The 18,361-nt window shown below is 46.1% G+C and overlaps 1 protein-coding gene across 4 annotated transcripts in view; it reads left to right on the top strand.

The window, feature by feature from the left end:
• Window positions 1-18,361, top strand: part of NRP2 (neuropilin 2) — a 247,018-nt gene that overhangs the window by 161,936 nt on the left and 66,721 nt on the right. For all 4 annotated transcript variants that reach the window (XM_053366087.1, XM_053366095.1, XM_053366078.1 and 1 more), the window contains exon 13: window positions 16,915-17,174. In XM_053366087.1, the coding sequence (XP_053222062.1) occupies window positions 16,915-17,174 (260 nt within the window). The remainder of the gene's footprint in view (window positions 1-16,914; window positions 17,175-18,361) is intronic.

Raw genomic sequence — 18,361 nt, 5'->3', positions numbered from 1 at the left:
GGCTTTCCTATTTACATTGCAACTATTAGATCATTTTATCAGATTTTTTTTAGAAAGGCAATGTGCCTTTCTGCTCCCTCAGGTTTCTAGTTATAAAAAGAACCTCTTGTACTATGCTAGCTGGAAGAAGAATAGTGATATTGTCTAGTTCACACTCACATATTTCAGAGGCTTTTCTGGTCATCCCCCTTCCATGCCTATAAAACCAGCATCAGGCCCCAGGCAAGAAAGGATGAAAACGTTCTTTCTGGTTGGAGAGTTCTTGAAATCTTGTAACCCCCCACTTCCCCCCTCTCCCTCCTTCCCTGCTAAGCCACTGGGCAAAGGACAGCAGCTGTTTTCAGTCCATGCCCAGGCCAGATGCTGTGGTTCTGAAGTGTTCAAGGTCCTCCTTCTATTAAGGGTCAAAGGTCCTGCAGTTGCAGGTTAGAGCTCTTCTAAACTCTTCTTTAACTCTGTTAAAAAGTAGAGACATCACCTTACCAACAAAGGTCTGTATAGTAAAAGCTATGGTTTTCCCAGTAGTGATGTATGGAAGTGAGAGCTGGACCATAAAGAAGGCTGAACACCAAAGAATTGGTGCTTTTGAATTCTGGTGCTGGAGGAGACTCTTGAGAGTCCCATGGACTGCAAGAAGATCAAACCTATCCATTATTAAGGAAATCAGCCCTGAGTGCTCACTGGAAGGACAGATCCTGAAGCTGAGGCTCCAAGACTTTGGCCACCTCATGAGAAGAGAAGACTCCCTGGAAAAGACCCTGATGTTGGGAAAGATGGAGGGCACAAGGAGAAGGGGATGACAGAGGACGAGATGGTTGGACAGTGTTCTCGAAGCTACCAGCATGAGTCTAACCAAACTGTGGGAGGCAGTGAAAGACAGGAGTGCCTGGCGTGCTCTGGTCCATGGGGTCACGAAGAGTCGGACACGACTAAACGACTAAACAACAACAACAACAACAACAAACTCTGTAGGCACATCGTCCGCTTCTAAGAGGCACTCAGACAGCGCTCTGGATTCTTCACAGCCAGCGATACGAAACAAGTATCTGATTTAAAAGAAATGAAAGGGAGAGTAGGCAGCTCATACTAAATGAAGATGAGGTGTGGAGAGATGGAGAAGGGAAAATTTGTGCTGCAATTGTCATTTGACTGGTAAAGTCTATAGAAGGGATCTTTCAGCCTACCTATGTCCTTTGGTTTCCATTTCATGGCGTACGTGTCCATCTCCAGTTCTCCTTTGACATTGGGGATGACTCCTCAAGACACACGCTGCTTCCATTCCATTTTTTCCAAGATAGTCTTTCAGGCAGCTTCATGTTTCCTTTTTTAGCCCCCCGTTCCTTGTACCTTCAGCTTCACAGATTATCTCCATGCCATCCTCCTGAAAGCTCCTGTTACAAATTCTGGGACCCCTGTTGGTGAAAAGGGAGCCAGGCAGGTCATTCATACATTCATATCTGCCCCCAATCCACCCCCGTCTCCCTCCCACCCCCAACACCCTATCAGAGCTCCAGCTGTTATCCAAGGCAATAGAATATGCAACCTTCAGTCCTCACGCCACCAGGAGCGATTGCAAACATTTTCTCCCTATGGATTTTCACATGCCTTCCGTAGGCAAACAGATTCCACTCTTAGTTGTAATGGAAGAGTGCCTAGTGAAATCGAAGTTGGTCTCTCAAAGTCCACAATTCTCCTTGTGAAGTAGAAGAGCTCAATAAATAGAAGAAGAAGAAGAAGAAGAAGGAGAAGAAGAAGAAGAAGAAGAAGAAGAAGAAGAAGAAGAAGAAGAAGCCGCCAATCAAGGAGGATATTGGGAGTTAGATTTTATAACCATTTAGTAGTTAGGCAGAATTTTGTGGGAAATGGAGTGTGACCTCAAAAAGAGTGGTACAGTAATGGTATTATTAGTATCATCATTTGGGGGATTAGTTCAGTGGTAGAACACGCTTTGTATGGCCTTGGGTTCAATCCTTGGAATTTCCAAGTAAGGCAGGACAGGAATCCTGTCAGAGACCCTGGGTTGCTGCTGCCAATCTGTGGAAACAGTACTGAGTTAGATGGATGCCAGCTTGCTATGTTGGTGTTGGCATCTGTCTGTCTTGAGAGGCAATGGAGTGCACCTTCAGGGGTGAAGTCAAACCGCTGTGTTAGCAGCAACAAAGTGACCTCCCTGGGGCACAAGCCTGGGTGGTGTGTATGGAGGTCCTGGGCTTCCCAGATGACAAGACCACCTTCTCAGCCTCACTGACGTGGTCCATCTCCAAAGGAAAACAGAGCAATACATTTGGCACCAGCTTGGCTGCAGGAGTTGCCGGAAGGAGGCATACAAGGTGCCATCCAACCATCTTGGGGACTCCACTCTGGATTTGTGGCGCTGTGGGTAAAAGCCTCAGCGCCTAGGGCTTGCCGATCGAAAGGTCGGCGGTTCGAATCCCCGCGGCGGGGTGCGCTTGCGCTGCTCGGTCCCAGCGCCTGCCAACCTAGCAGTTCGAAAGCACCCCCGGGTGCAAGTAGATAAATAGGGACCGCTTACTGGTGGGAAGGTAAACGGCGTTTCCGTGTGCTGCGCTGGCTCGCCAGATGCAGCTTTGTCACGCTGGCCACGTGACCCGGAAGTGTCTGCGGACAGCGCTGGCCCCCAGCCTCTTGAGTGAGATGGGCGCACAACCCCAGAGTCTGTCAAGACTGGCCCATACGGGCAGGGGTACCTTTACCTTTACCTTTACTCCTTAGCCTTTTCTTTTCCCCAAGCTATGTTGTAGTAGTAGTAGCAGCAACAGCAAGAACTATCAGTATTATAAGAATTGGCATTTGTGTGCTGAGGTCCCCCAAAACACCCCTGCCCAAATAACTCACACATCACTCATAAATTTTTGTTTAAGGTTTTTGGCATAATTTTGGCCACAACTTTATTAAACATACAAATTGTGAGTGGTTGCTTAGGCATTGGTTATGACTATCTGTCCCCGTCCTCCCGCCTTGGGGGACAGCACTGACTCCCGGATTCCAGCGAAAGCCAGTGTGGAGGAACAAGATCAGGGGTAACTGGAGCTGCGGCACAGACCCTCAGCTTCTCCCCGCATGCTCCCAGGGGCTTACGCGGCCCAAACCCCATTCCAGGGGTTTGGACGAAAGGATGGTAAGCCCCTGAATTCCTTTAACGGAATTCCTGTGCAGCAGCAGCAGCATTGGAGGGGCAGGCACAGCCAATCCTTACCCCTCCACCAACCAATTTAAACCAATGCCTAACCGCCAACCTTACAAGTTGTGACGATTTGCTACGCAGTAGGCAAAAACCAAATGGCACACACTAATCAGCCAAATGGAAAAATTCCTACCAGGCCCCCGCACCAAGGCGGACAACCCCATGACAGGCATAGCAAGGTCAAAGCACAAGCCCAAACAAGGGGAGTGGGTGGGTGATCCGGTGCCCACAGCGAAAGAGAAAGCAGCTTGCTGTGAACGACAGTAAAAAAAAAACTAGGCACAGAGCTCTCCGTAGCTATATGGGACCCATGGCATTCTTTAGTGTGTCCTGTCCATTCTCTTCCATGCCTTCTGGTTTTGGGAACATATCCTCTTCCAGGTGATCAACACACATGCTATTAATAACTGTCTTATCCCAGCTGGTTTTGCATCTCAGCCCAGTCCTTCCCACTTACCCTCGCAGAGGGAGGACAGCTTGCATTTAGTGTGAACATCACACAACAAGGGACGTTAGCCTGGTCTTTCAGGTATTGAAATAAGTTATGGTAACAGAAGGACCACAGCTAAACTTAGTGGGAGCTGCAGTTGCCATTCAGAGAAAGCAAGCTTAATTAAAAGTGATTGAAGCGATGGGCCTGATCATCTTACTGGCTCCCCTAAATTAGATTAAGGGCTTGATTTTGTGCCGACTTGCAGTGCTGTAAGTCTTCATTGATTTGCCTGATAGATGGATTTTTATTTAGAAAATAAAATGGTGATGACTTGGCAAGTAAATTAACAGGTAACTGAATTGAGAAGGTTTTCCCTGTGAGGCAAGATGCCCACCTGGTATAAATATCACATTTATTGATGACTGATCCATCTTTATCCAAGGAAGGCTACTGCAGGTTAAGAAGGATGTCACACAGGCAGAAAAGGTATAACTTTTAAAGCACCAGCTTAAGTTGGCCTTGTTGTGTATTTATTGTTTTGTAAGATCATTAAAACCATTCAGGGATTTCAGCCAGAATCCATGAGTTATGGATCTGTTGTCTTCATTTTGAAGATCAGAGGAAGGCGTTGAGGAACAGTGGATCCTTGGGCCTTCTCTCTGTAATATTAGCATCGGCTGAAGGGTGCACTTCTTCCTCCTTCTGTCTGAACAATTAAAAAATGTGTGTAAATTGTGGAGCAGCGGTTCAAAAACAGCTTTAGAGTCCTGTGTAAAAATGCCCCCCCCCCAAGACTTTACCTGGCCGGAACAGACACTGGGCCCACCAATCAAACACTTCTGTTATGTTGCACGAGCTAAAGTCCAGCCACTCATATTTCATAAGGGTCAGCCAGTCGATCTTCTATATCTTTAAGAAAGTGCTTTGTCCAGATCAGGGGTCGGCAAACTACGGCCCGGGGGCCAGATGCGGCCCAGCAGTCTCATAAATCCGGCCCACTGACCCTGCCACCCACTCGATCAGTCCTCGCTGATCTAAACCGGCGTGGCGCAGCGTTTCCTTGAAAAGAAGCAGCGGATGCCTTGCTGCGCGGGGACACACTTCCGCAACGCTGCGTGGCTTCGGATTGGCTGCAGAAAGCTCCTGCAGCCAATCTGAAGCCACAGACGCCTCTGTGCGGGTGGTGACGCTGATGCAGCTTCGGATTGGCTGCAGGAAGCTCCTGCAGGCAATCTGAAGACTCACCACCCGCGCACTGAGGTAAAGCCAGTGTGGCTATGGACGGAGAGTCCGGTGGGTGGCCAGCAGGTCTGGGCTGCGCCATGGGCATCGTGATGGGCACGTTGTGGGGCTTCAGCTGGTGGCGCACTTGGCAGCCACGCTGGAGCAGCTGGAGGGCGATCTGCACGCCGCCTGCCCGGTGCTCCGTGTGCGCAGCCTGCCTGCTGACCTGGCCTTGGACGACAGGCCACAGCACGTGGTGCATGCCACCTGGGAGCTCCGCAGGGACGGGCCAATAGACCGGCTGCTGCTCATCAACAACGCTGGTGAGCGGGCGGCGCCAATACACGCTCCTGAGCGCGTGCAGAGTGCGTTCCTTCCCCAGCTCTGGAGGCAGCTGCGGGACCAGCTTGCAGGGTACAGTGGTACCTCGGGTTAAGTACTTAATTCGTTCTGGAGGTCTGTACTTAACCTGAAACTGTTCTTAACCTGAAGCACCACTTTAGCTAATGGGGCCTCCTGCTGCCGCCGCGCCACCAGACCACGATTTCTGTTCTCATCCTGAAGCAAAGTTCTTAACCTGAAGCACTATTTCTGGGTTAGCGGAGTCTGTAACCTGGAGCGTATGTAACCTGAAGCGTATGTAACCTGAGGTACCACTGTATTTATATTTTTCAAAATATAGTCCGGCCCCCCCACAAGGTGTGAGGGACAGAGGACCGGCCCCCGATGAAAAAGTTTGCTGACCCCTGTTCCAGATGCTCCCATCAATCTCCATATTAAGCTGTAGCTTGCAGAAGCAGGCAGAAATTCTGAGACTGGTTTGCCCTCAGATCCTAGGATCACCCTTTTGAACACTGGGTGCCAGTTCAGTGGAAGCTTTTGCTATCTCTTTACTAAGAACAGATACTTTTTAAAACCAAAGAGTGATGTGCTACTGATCCCAGAGGTATTGATCAGAAACTTGCTGCAAAAATGCTTTCTACAAATGGTTAAGTGTCAGGTAGGTTTTTTTAAAAAGTAATAATCTCCCACATCCCCTCAATTCAGGTACCTCCTTTCCTTTGGTGCCGATCACTATCTTTCTGTTTGCTGTGTCAAAAAAAATATGAATTACTGGAATGGCTTGGCTGAGGCAAGCTGTTTTGGCAATTAGCTCTGCGGCTGGTCTTGTTTATTTGGCCACAAGGCTTTCATCAGATTCCTCCAGTCGTTCAAGAGACCCACCAATTTCATACTTAAAATTACACGAGAGCAGGTAATACCTGCTGCCTGTTCTGTACTCGTCTCTCCAAAGTATATTCTGAAGCTCAGAAGCACAGTGAACCAGATCCGCAGCTATGTACAGATTCCCCTTGTCTTCCCCAAAGAATAAACGTCTGGACATCAAAGCATTTGGGATGCCCTCAAAGCCAAAATCAATCACTTTAGGGGGGAAATAAACACATCCTCCCTCTTGTTTAGTGACCATAGGATATCTTTTTGTGATAGGTGTACATCTGTATTTAAGGTTAGCTGCAATCCCTGTGGCTGCCCTTAGATATTCTTTCGCCCCCTTTTCTACTTGCTTAGTGCCACAAATGTCTTCCCAGTTCCAAATGCTCTACATCCCACATGCTGGGCCTTGTCTCATCTGACTGTTCTAGGAATGGAGCTTTGAAATTCAGGTACAGTCTGAGTGTATAGTAAGAAGAACTTCAGTCCGATGCTGCAGAACTATACTGGAAGAAAAGCACGCCCACTAAAATTCTCCCCTTTGTGCAACTTTTAAAGGGGCACCAATATTTCGTCTTCATGTTGTTCAACACTTAGGATACAAGTCAGACTCACTATCTTACCACGCTTGAGCTCTACTTAGTGCCCCAGCGGCTGTGTTGGAGGAAACAGTGGTTTTCCTAGCAGCTGTCCAGAGAACTCATTATCTAGTGAATTGTTGGAAGGGGTTAACACAACCACCAAGTCTTCCTGCCAGCGACACAGTAATTGCAGGACAGTGAGGGAAAGGAAAAGTTCTATTGGGGCAAATTTCCTCCTCCCTTCTACTTTCTCCTGATCAGGGACGCGGGTGGCGCTGTGGGTTAAACCACAGAGCCTAGGACCTGCTGATCAGAAGGTCGGCGGTTCGAATCCCCGTGACGGGGTGAGCTCCCATTGCTCGGTCCCTGCTCCTGCCAACCTAGCAGTTCGAAAGCACATCAAAGTGCAAGTAGATAAATAGGTACCACTCCGGCGGGAAGGTAAACGGCGTTTCCATGCGCTGCTCTGGTTCGCCAGAAGCGGCTTAGTCATGCTGGCCACATGACCCGGAAGCTGTACGCCAGCTCCCTCGGCCAATAAAGAAAGATGAGCGCGCAACCCCAGAGTCGGTCACGACTGGACCTAATGGTCAGGGGTCCCTTTACCTTTTATCTACTTTCTCCATGCTGAATTGCTCTACATATGATGGCTGGCAGCTAGATGTACGAAATGATCTACTGAGGAGTGTTGTGTCTAGTGATACCAAAGTTCTTTCTGCGGTATTCTATCTGCATTCACATAAGTTGCTTAATGGTGCAGCCATCAAGTAATGAACGTGTGGATCTCAGAAATTGTGAAATGATGCTGGACTGTTTTTCGCAGCAATTCGCGATGAGTTAATTTTCCTCCAAAAGGTTAAGTGGTTAATTTTCGACCAAGGGTTCATCAGATACCATTTTAACTCTAAAACATCTGTATCTGTGGCTATGTGTATGTGCATAGGTGATACCGTTTGTAGTGACAACGTGAGAATTAAATAAGTTTTGCTAAGCACTCTACAGAACGTTGGACTCTGCTGCAGGAAGCTAACAGTCTGGCTTGACTAATCTTCATTGAATTGCAGATAGCTTTTAAAGCTTCAGAGCAAGGAAACGAAGATATGACTAGATAGTGGATTTAAGAAAAAACATAGCATAGCATAGCATTTCAAAATTTGTGTCTTGCTTGGCAAAGCAGTTTTGTACTCAAGGTAACCATAAGATTGCTGCTTGGTTTTTTATTATTTTTGTTTTAATCATTCCTTAGGAAGGCTGATATTCTATCTTAAAATAAAAGAGACTTGCACTGCAAAGCTGAAGGGACAATCACCCATCCTCCACTACTGCGAATCTCATGTGCCATTTCTAGGTTTCAACATATGGTTTATAATCATTAATCTACTTTAGATGCCTATTTGGACATATGGGCTGCCTATATCACTGTTTGAATTAGGATTGATAGAACGTTCTTATGGTTAATGTCAGCGGTCAATGGTTTGGTTTTATTTTTTCTTTCCTTTCGTTGCAAAAAAAGTACAAGTACAAGTAAAAGTTCTTGCTTCCTCAGCTGACGCTCTCCCCAGGAATCTTTGTCTCACTGCAACATTTTGCAATCCCAATGAGTCAAGAGTGTATTCAGATGGCATTTCCTACTCCTTTGGTACACATAGAAAGCAACACCCAAATTGAAAGGTTTCTGAGCCTTCAGCAGAGCCTGCTAAACAATTCAATACAGGAGGAGCCTAATATGCACTCCTGATACCTCCATGCAAGAGTTGACCTGGGATCTGCTTGACCAAAGAATTGGGCAAAGTGGTCAAAGCATCTTGGGCAAAGTGGTCAAAAGTTCTTTGATCTGCTGAACTTTAACCTGAAGCGGGTGATGGCCTAAGACACTATTGACCAATGGTTTTCAGTGTACAACGCAAGCATCGTTGGAGCTTTGTTTTTGTTGTTTAGTCGTGTCTGACTCTTCATGACCCCCTGGACCAGAGCACGCCAGGCACTCCTGTCTTCCACTGCCTCCCGCAGTTTGGTCAAACTCATGCTGGTGGCTTCGAGAACACTGTCCAACCATCTCGTCCTCTGTCGTCCCCTTCTCCTTGTGCCCCCCATCTTTCCCAACATCAGGGTCTTTTCCAGGGAGTCTTCTCTTCTCATGAGGTGGCCAAAGTATTGGAGCCTCAGCTTCAGGATCTGTCCTTCCAGTGAGCACTCAGGGCTGATTTCCTTAAGAATGGATAGTTTTGATCTTTTTGCAGTCCATGGGACTCTCAAGAGTCTCCTCCAGCACCATAATTCAAAAGCATCAATTCTTTGGCGATCAGCCTTCTTTATGGTCCAGCTCTCACTTCCATTCATCACTACTGGGAAAACCATAGCTTTTACTATACGGACCTTTGTTGGCAAGGACCTTTGTTGGAGCTTTACCCTCATAATCATTTATCAAGGGTCTCTTCCCTGACTCCTCATGCCTCGATTCCGTCAGGAGATGGCCAGTTTGTTGTGTCCTCACCTTTTCCCATTTTCCTTTTATCCATGCTGTGATCTGTTTGGCTGCTCAGTTGTGTTAGGTAATATAACGGGGAGATCAATGGGGATTAAGCAGGCATCTTTACTCTTGGGATGCTACATATGACAAAAGGCAAAACCACCTCTGTGTTGTCCATGTTTATTTCTACTTGAAAAAGCCTTCTTAAGTTAGGCAAATGTGTCCCATAGGCTACAAATGTGTCCCATAGGCTACAAGTAGCAGAATTCTGTGCATTCCTTTAGTGTGTTTCACTGCTTCTAGGTTTGAAGGATATCCAGCTTGCCTTCTCATAGGTCCTGCATAGGCCCTAAATAGATGTTAACCCGCACAATCTGGGAAATGACCGTGCAGTTTGACTTATGGGGTTGTTGCCAAAGGAGCACTAGTGGTGTTCCACTGATGCAACAGCACTTTGTTTCCTCTCCTACCCTGTGCTGCCCCCCCAATCTTCTCCAAAGGACCCCCCAACCCTCTGAAGGGGGTTATGGGGATGTGCAGTGGGCTGCAGAAGAGAGTTGGGGGAAATGTTGGATACCAACCATGGACTTTTTAGGCACTGTGCAAATGTTAACACCCAATGTTTGAGTGTTTACCAAGGCCAGAGGCAAGATACAGTAGTACCTCATGTTACGAATGGGATCCGTTCCAGAGGCCCGTCCGTAATGTGAAATGCCTACAATTTGAAGCGCTGCTTCTGTATAGGCGTGTGGCGTGATTTAGTGCTTCTGCGCATGTGTAAGCGGTGAAACCTAGAAGTAACCCATTCCGGTACTTTCTGGTTGCCGCAGGACGTAACGCGAAAAGACGCAACATGAAGCGAATTCAACATGAGGTATGACTGTAGATACGGTCAGTGGGCATAATGTTGTTGTTGTTTAGTCATTTAGTCGTGTCCGACTCTTCGTGACCTCATGGACCAGAGCACGCCAGGCACTCCTGCCTCCCGCAGTTTGGTCAAAGTCATGCTGGTAGCTTCGAGAACACTGTCCAACCATCTCGTCCTCTGTCGTCCCCTTCTCCTTGTGCCCTCCATCTTTCCCAACATCAGGATCTTTTCCAGGGAGTCTTCTCTTCTCATGAGGTGGCCAAAGTATTGGAGCCTCAGCTTCATGATCTGTGGGCATAGTAGACAAGCATAATACAATTTCTCTGTAGCACATAGCTTCTACAGAGAAAGGCTTTGGGGAATGGTCTCCTGTTCCACTATTGCACAGCTGCTCTAATCTCCTGGAAGTGTTTCCCTCCTATTGGTCATATTGGCAGGAAATTCAGAAGTGGTGGAGAGTCTTGACAAATTTCATTTGATTCCCTTGATACGGCTCCTCTAAATCCAGTGACACTTTGATTACATGTTTTTAATGAAGAGGGCTACATTATGATACTAGTTGCGTGGATGTAGAATTTTTTGATGCCAGAGTGACACTCGAGTGTCTGACACCTATTAATTTCATTGGAAGATAAGTGCCTAAGAGCCTTTGAAAAATGTACTTCTTGGTATCTGAGCTCTCATCAGCCTAGACGTCACTCACTTTTGAAGGCAGGGAATTATGAAAAATAGCTTGAGTCAAGTCAAAATCTACCATGAGCTATCCAGCTTATTGAACTAGGTAAGGGTACATAGAATCAGCTTCTTCTGGATATGAATTCAACCCCAGCTGAAGTACGTTGCGTATTTGGATGACTTAACCGTGTTTGGGTGACTTAACATCTCATCATATGGTGATTATTTGGATTCAGATGTCTTAACAACTTAACAATTATTATTTTTAGTTCCCACTTGGTGGGTTCAGGTTTGCCTTGCTGAAGATCTAAATTGTTGACAACATGAGTACCAGGCATTGAACGCGTTAGCGCGGTTCCTCTTAGTTCCATCTTACTAAGCATCAACTGCAAAAGGAAATAAAGTCCATCTCGTTAAGAAAATTTGTTGTCTGAAATTCACCTGCAGATGAGTTGGAGTGAAAATAATATAGTAAGAAAACAAAGTTATCAAAAGACACCATAGCCTTTAGAATGCATGACAAGCATATGAAGGATGGCTTGGAGGAGTCAAGCAAGTCTCACTCAGCATAAAGGTAAAGGGACCCCTGACCATTAGGTCCAGTCGTGACCGACTCTGGGGTTGCGGCGCTCATCTCGCTTTATTGGCCAAGGGAGCCGGCGTACAGCTTCCAGGTCATGTGGCCAGCATAACTAAGCCGCGTCTGGCGAACCAGAGCAGCGCACGGAAACGCCGTTCACCTTCCCGCCGGAGCGGTACCTATTTATCTACTTGCACTTTTTGGTGTGTTTTCGAACTGCTAGGTTGGCAGGAACAGGGACCGAGCAACAGGGGCTCACCCCGTCGCGGGGATTCGAACCACCGACCTTCTGATCGGCAAGCCCTAGGCTCTGTGGTTTAACCCACAGCTCCCCCGTGTCTCTCAATATAAATATAAGGACAGTGTTTATTTGCCTGCTTAGCAGAGGCATCACATTTAAGACCAAACGTTCCGAGGTTCAACACTAGCCACTTGGCAGCACTGAGAAGAAGCACAATTGTTCTTCTTTATGACCAAAGATAGTTCAAGATGCGACAACTCCATCCCAACACCAAGTTAGTTAGTTGTCCTTGATCCAATTGATTCGAACTTGCTTAAGCACACCTAATTTTGTACTAGATTGTGTCCAGTGTGTGTGTACAAGGTCAATAATTGTGGGGTGGAGGAGGGGGGAGACACCTTTTAATTGTAATAGCAGTTTCAGTAATGCAAAGAGTCCCTGCTGCCCCAGGCTCAACTGCACGATCAGCTGCTATTCCTATTTAAAACGTTGACAAGTCAAATTCAGATTACTTTCAGTCTGTCCACCACCTAGACATGCTTATTCAAATTTCCTCACCTTGGGTTGCTATCTTGTTTTCTGGCAGGACTTTTGGGCAGAAGTTCAGCAATACACACCTCCCATGTTACCAGGCCTCTGCCTACTTATTTTTTTAAGGGACATTGTGGAGAAACGATGGCCAACTGGCCATGGCTACTAGAGGGGGCAGAGTTGTTTTACCTAAAAACAGCCCCGTTTCTCCCTGAACCCCTGCTTCACCTGATTGAATCACCTTTACTTAGATCAAAGATGGCAAGGACTTCGCCGCACTGTTTATGCTTCGGGGTGGCCAGTCGTCTGCAATATGAAGAAGTGGGGAGATAGAGAAAGTGAAAGATGATGAGCTTCATTCTCCCTCATGTATCATCAGTGAAATTGTCAGCCAGGCTCTGATTGCAAAGTATTTGCTGCTGGTGATGGGAGTGGGGTGGGGGGACACCACAAGTGTCAGGGAGAGGTTCCCTCCTCCCAGCTTGCCTTCCTCGTTCTTGCAATGTTGGCAAGGGGTTGTGATCAGCTTCTGACTCGTAAGCGGAGCAAATTTGAGGCAGAATAAATATGAGCCGCCGCCACCACCAATGTCATGATTACAGAGTCAATTTTCTCCTGCCGATTACAGCACTTTCACTTGTCCTAATTATGTCAATCTTTTGCCTTAAGCTTTTCGGTGTCTTAATCAGCCGACTTCCATGCTTATGGCTGCTGGTGAAATAGACGTCCTCCTTGCTGATCTGTCTCAGTCAATGTAATCTGCCGCCTTTCCGTACACCCAGTGGATATTCCTGAGACTAGTCTCTCCGTATACTGGCTTGTGCAAGATATAAAACAAACAAAAAGGATTCATAACCCACAGGCAAGACATTTATGACGGCCACCTTAGTAGTGGTGCCCACCCTGTGGAATGCCCTCCCATCAGATGTTAAGGAGATAACATTTAGGAGACATCTGGAGGCAGCTTTTTTAAGATTTAATGTTTTGCTATGGGTTTATATATGCTGGAAGCCACCCAGAGTGGATGGGGCAACCCAATCAGATGGGCGGGGTACAAATTATTATTATTATCATTAATTAATTAATTAATTAATTAATTAACCAACAGGTTGGGTTCAAACCGAAAGTCATATGCAAGTTACCAACTATCTTTTAGTATGTTTGATTCTCAAATTTTTTAATTAAATTATTACAAAAACAAGTTGAGGTCATTCAGAATGGTGTGAAGTACAGTGGTACCTCTGGTTAAGAACCTAATTCGTTCCAGAGGTCTGTTCTTAACCTGAAACTGTTCTTAACCTGAAGCACCACTTTAGCTAGTGGGGCCTCCTGCTGCCGCCGCGCTGCCAGAGCACGATTTCTGTTCTCATCCTGAAGCAAAGTTCTTAACCCGAGGTACTATTTTTGGGTTAGCGGAGTCTGTAACCTGAAGCGTCTGTAACCCGAGGTACCACTATATAAGCAACAGGAGGAGAGAGGGAAAATACAGAAAATAATCTAAGCCCTTTAGATGCAAGATGCCAATCTTGGGGGAATAGAAGCAGGATTTGGTGGCCCATTTTCTTTTTGATATTAAAAGAGGGACAGACGAGAAACATTTGAACTTGGCAGGCTAAGAGATGCGATTTTATTGCAAGATATGGGACCCTTTGCACAAAGTTCTCCACGCAAAGTATTAGCGACCATTTTGACGGGTTCTTTTTACTAAGTATCTGATAATAACTTAATGTACCAGGTTAGAGAGTTATAAATAGTAAATACGTAATTGATAAACTTGAATAAATTAAGCCCAACATATGCATCATAATTTGTGTGGTACACATATCTCAATTTCTTCCATTAATTATAATGACATATTCTGTGCCATATTTTCTCAAAACACTGATGTTTTCAAAAATTGAAGACTTGTGTTTTTTTACAGCCTGATCCTATGTATATCTACTTGCTCTGTCTAAGGATTTTTCTTTCAGTCAGCTCCAGCATGAGAGCCAGTGTGGTGTAGTGGTTGAGAGCGGTAGACTCGTAATCTGCTGAACTGGGTTCGATTCCCCGCTCCTCCACATGCAGCTGCTGGGTGACCTTGGGCCAGTCACACTTCTTTGAAGTCTCTCAGCCACACTCACCTCACAGAGTGTTTGTTGTGGGGGAGGAAGGGGAAGGAGAATGTTAGCTGCTTTGAGACTCCTTCGGGTAGTGATAAAGCGAGATATCAAATCCAAACTCCTCTTCTCCTCCTCCTCCTCCTCCTCCTCCTCTTCTTCTTCTTCTTCTTCTTCTTCTTCTTCTTCTTCTTCTTCTTCTAGAATTGCATGCAGAATCTGTTTCCCTCCCAAGGTTTCCATGTCTTTAATATCTGTGCAATAAGCAGAAAGTGACCAGGTGAGCTTTTCCCCATGTGCAAATGGAGTGATGGGAAAAGCTTCGGAAACCGAATTTCTGCTTGTTGCACAGCTGTTAAAGATATAGGAGCCTTGGATGGACCTAATACAATGTAAGTAATCCTTTGCTTTTTGGGGGGATGCGAGTGGCGCTGCGGGTTAAACCAAAAAGCCTAGGACTTGCCGATCAGAAGGTCGGCGGTTCGAATCCCCGCGATGGGGTGAGCTCCCATTGCTCGGTCCCTGCTCCTGCCAACCTAGCATTTCAAAAGTACGTCAAAGTGCAAGTAGATAAATAGGTACCGCTCCGGTGGGAAGGTAAACGGCATTTCCGTGTGCTGCTCTGGTTCACCAAAGGCAGTTTAGTCATGCTGGCCACATGACCCGGAAGCTGTATGCTGGATCCCTTGGCCAATAAAGCGAGATGAGCGCCGCAACCCCAGAGTCGGTCACGACTGGACCTAATGGTCAGGGGTCCCTTCACCTTTACCTTTAGGTAGGCTTGTAGCATTTGGCTTCCAGCTGACAGATGTTGCCAACTCCTTTGGTGCTGGAAGATTCAAGAAAGCCCAAACCAGTTCTGTTGCTGGGCAAGAAGGTCAGAAAGCAATCAAACTATTTTGCATTAATATTTTGCATCTTCCCCCAAACATTAGTGTGCCATGTTGAGTGCAGGAGCTGGAGGCAGCGTGTTACCATGCCACACTTCTGTTTCAAAGGAGAATAGGGTCTGTGGACTTTTGATGGTTGTTTAGAAGAGGGAATGTTAAAAGGTATAGCTTTTTGAATCCCTGCATGACAAATAAAAAGGTACCATTAGGTCCAGTCGTGACCGACTCTGGGGTTGTGCGCTCATCTCACTCTATAGGCCGAGGGAGCTGGCGTACAGCTTCCAGGTCATGTGGCCAGCATGACTAAGCCGCTTCTGGTGAACCAGAGCAGCGCACGGAAACGCCGTTTACCTTCCTGCCAGGGTGGTACCTATTTATCTACTTGGACTTTGATGTGCTTTCAAACTGTTAGGTTGGCAGGAGCAGGGACCGAGCAACGGGAGCTCACCCCGTCGCAGGGATTCAAACCGCCAACCTTCTGATCTGCAAGTCCTAGCCTCTGTGGCTTAACCCACAGCGCCACCCGCGTCCCTTTTGCATGACAAATATATCCTGTTAATATCTCCTCTTTTGCACCGCATCTGCAGGAACTCTTTCCTCCTTTAGATCATCCCATAGATAGGATCTTAGGTACAATAGGAGTCTGCATTGTAACTGTAGGCGACGCACCTTGATAGGAATCGAGTGCAGGACAACAAAGTAGGAGGCCAGTCCCTGACTTCAAGGAGGCAAATGACAATGTGCTGAAGTAGCATGTTTTGCTCTGACCTTGTTTTTGCAGTGTGCTAGCTATTTGGTCAAAGTATGCTGAGACTACCTCCCTTTTTATGCTCCTGTGTCTCTTTTGGTTCATGTCAACCGTGAAATCCTCCATATTTTGTCTCATAATGAGCGATGGCTTCTTTCTTTCCTGCTTTGTGGGCTTTCTGCGTTGTACCTCGTTTGCAGCCTGCTCCTGCTTCCTTCCCCAGTGATAAGTGGGCTGCTCTTAGTGGCGTTATTTTTGTAAGCTGTGGTTAATATGCTCTCCTCGATGCGCTACTGACTTTGCTGTGGTTTGCAATATCTGGACAAGGATAGATGCGGGGCTTTTAAAGACATCTTTGTAAGGGGCTACGTGCAAAGTTACGAACAGGTCTTGAATAAGTGAATACAGTGGTACCTTGGTTTACAACCATAATCCGTTCCGGAGGTCCGTTTGTAAACCAAAACAGGTTGTAACCCAAGGCGCGCTTTCGCCAATGAGGCCTCCCCCCCAAAATTGTTCGTAATAATAATAAAAAAAAGGTTGTAATCCAAAAAATAGGTTGCAAAACAGGACACGCACTTCCAGGTTTGACATGTTTGTAATCCAAAACTTTTAACTTGTGGGTGAACATATCAGACGACACAGCGATTCTTCAAACAGCTCTTGTTTATTCAGAGGCCAGAACAGAACTGACTGAAGGGCTCAGTCAGCCTGCTTATATAGAGCTCCAGTACAACGTTACTGTAGCAACTTTCTAAAACTATCCAATCACTGAACATCACTTTTGATCCTTCATTTGCATAAAAACTATCCAATCACTGAACGTCAATTTCGATCCTTCATTTGCATAACTATCTACAGTATCCCCCTGCTGGCCCACGGTGAGAACTTCAGTACATAACACCAACGTATGCAAACCAAGGTACCACTGTATTGGTGTACGGATCAGAAGGTGAGGACAATCAGTCAATAGTTTGTTTGCTTTTAAAATTGATTTTTTAAAATCCCCCCCCCCAAAAAAAAAAAATGAAAGGAAAGAGGTCCAGAATGGGAGGAGTTGTGAACCGTAAAGATTGCTCCTGTTATTACAGGGCAAGACAGTAAGCTTGTTACTTCTTTGGTTTAGCTAGTTTATTATCAACCTTCTCCTTCAACAGATGGCAAGAACTATTTGCGACTGCAGAGCAGCGCGAGGAGAGAAAAGCAACACGCCCGTCTCATCAGCCCCAGGGTCTTCTTGCCCAGGAGTGCCGTGTGCATGATGTTCCGATACCAGGTATCCGGCCTCGGAGCGATGCTTCAGGTCCGTCGGGAAGCAATGCATGAGATCAAGCCCCTGTGGATTATCCGGGAAGACCAAGGGGACGAGTGGCGAGAAGGCCGGATCCTCCTGCCCAGCTACGATATGGCATATCAGGTGAGCCTGGAGATTTTGGTTCAAGTGGATATTTCTGCTGTGCTCTCATTTCATGCACTTCAACAGAACCCATTTCATTCATCATTAGAGAACATTGTTGAGCAGGGCCTTTTCTTCTTCATTGTGTTTTTCCATGTTGCTATAGTAACTAAATGACACTGTATTTGTTATTCAGAATTTGCCTATTTTATACATAGATTTAGGTCTTTGTTCATACGGTTGCCTTTTATGTTCCTAAAATCTCTCCTCTGCAAATATTTTTCCCCCACCCATTTTCTCTTAGATGATTATCAGGTAGTCCTGTCAGGGAACTGGAAAACTCATGAGGGATAAGCACAAATGCATCGTGCAGATAGGAAAAGGGCTGTGTAAGAGCTTCTCTATGCTGTTTTGAGGGCTCTTGTTTTTCAAAGAGGGGGAGAGCTGTTTTGGAGGAAGGATGGAAGCAATTAGCACTTCCTCGATTTGGGGCGTAGGGTTGTGCGAAATGAGCTTCTACTGCTCAGACGCCTTATATGACAGCAGAAGCCGAGTACAAATAGATAATTTAGGAAAGAAAACTAAAACACTGTCTCTGCTTCTTATATTCAAAATCCAACACGGAAATTGAGTTCCAGAGCTGATTTGAACATTTCTTAAGAAATTCTGCTTAGGGTGATTGAAATATTTGTGGCCCTTTCTATGTGACAAATTTAAATCTGTTTTATATACCGCATTTTTCGCTCTATAAGACGAACCGGACCATAAGACACACCCAGTTTTTGGAGAAGGAAAACAAGAAAAAATAATATGCTGAATCTCAGAAGCCAGAACAGCAAGTGGTATCGCTGCACAGTGAAAGCAGCAATCCCTCTGGTTTCTGGGATAGCTGTGCAACCTGTATTCACTCTATAAGATGCACACACATTTCCCCTTACTTTTTGGGAGGGAAAAAGTGAGTCTTATAGAGCAAAAAATACGGTACTACTTTAACAATCATGGTTCTCCCTTCCAGAGATTCCTAGAATTTATGGTTTATGAGGATGCTTTGAATCATCTGCTAGAGATCTCTAGCACCACCTTCAGAGAACTACAATTTCCAGGGTTTCCTGGGAACAGAATAGTTATAAACAGTTTAAGTCTGAACAGTGGATCTGAGCTGAGGAAACATCAGACATATCTGGATCATGCATGGGTCAGACCTACTG

This window comes from Podarcis raffonei, chromosome 1 (assembly GCF_027172205.1).
Source record: "Podarcis raffonei isolate rPodRaf1 chromosome 1, rPodRaf1.pri, whole genome shotgun sequence".
Lineage (NCBI taxonomy): Eukaryota > Metazoa > Chordata > Lepidosauria > Squamata > Lacertidae > Podarcis > Podarcis raffonei.
This window is presented reverse-complemented; position numbering and strand designations above follow the sequence as displayed.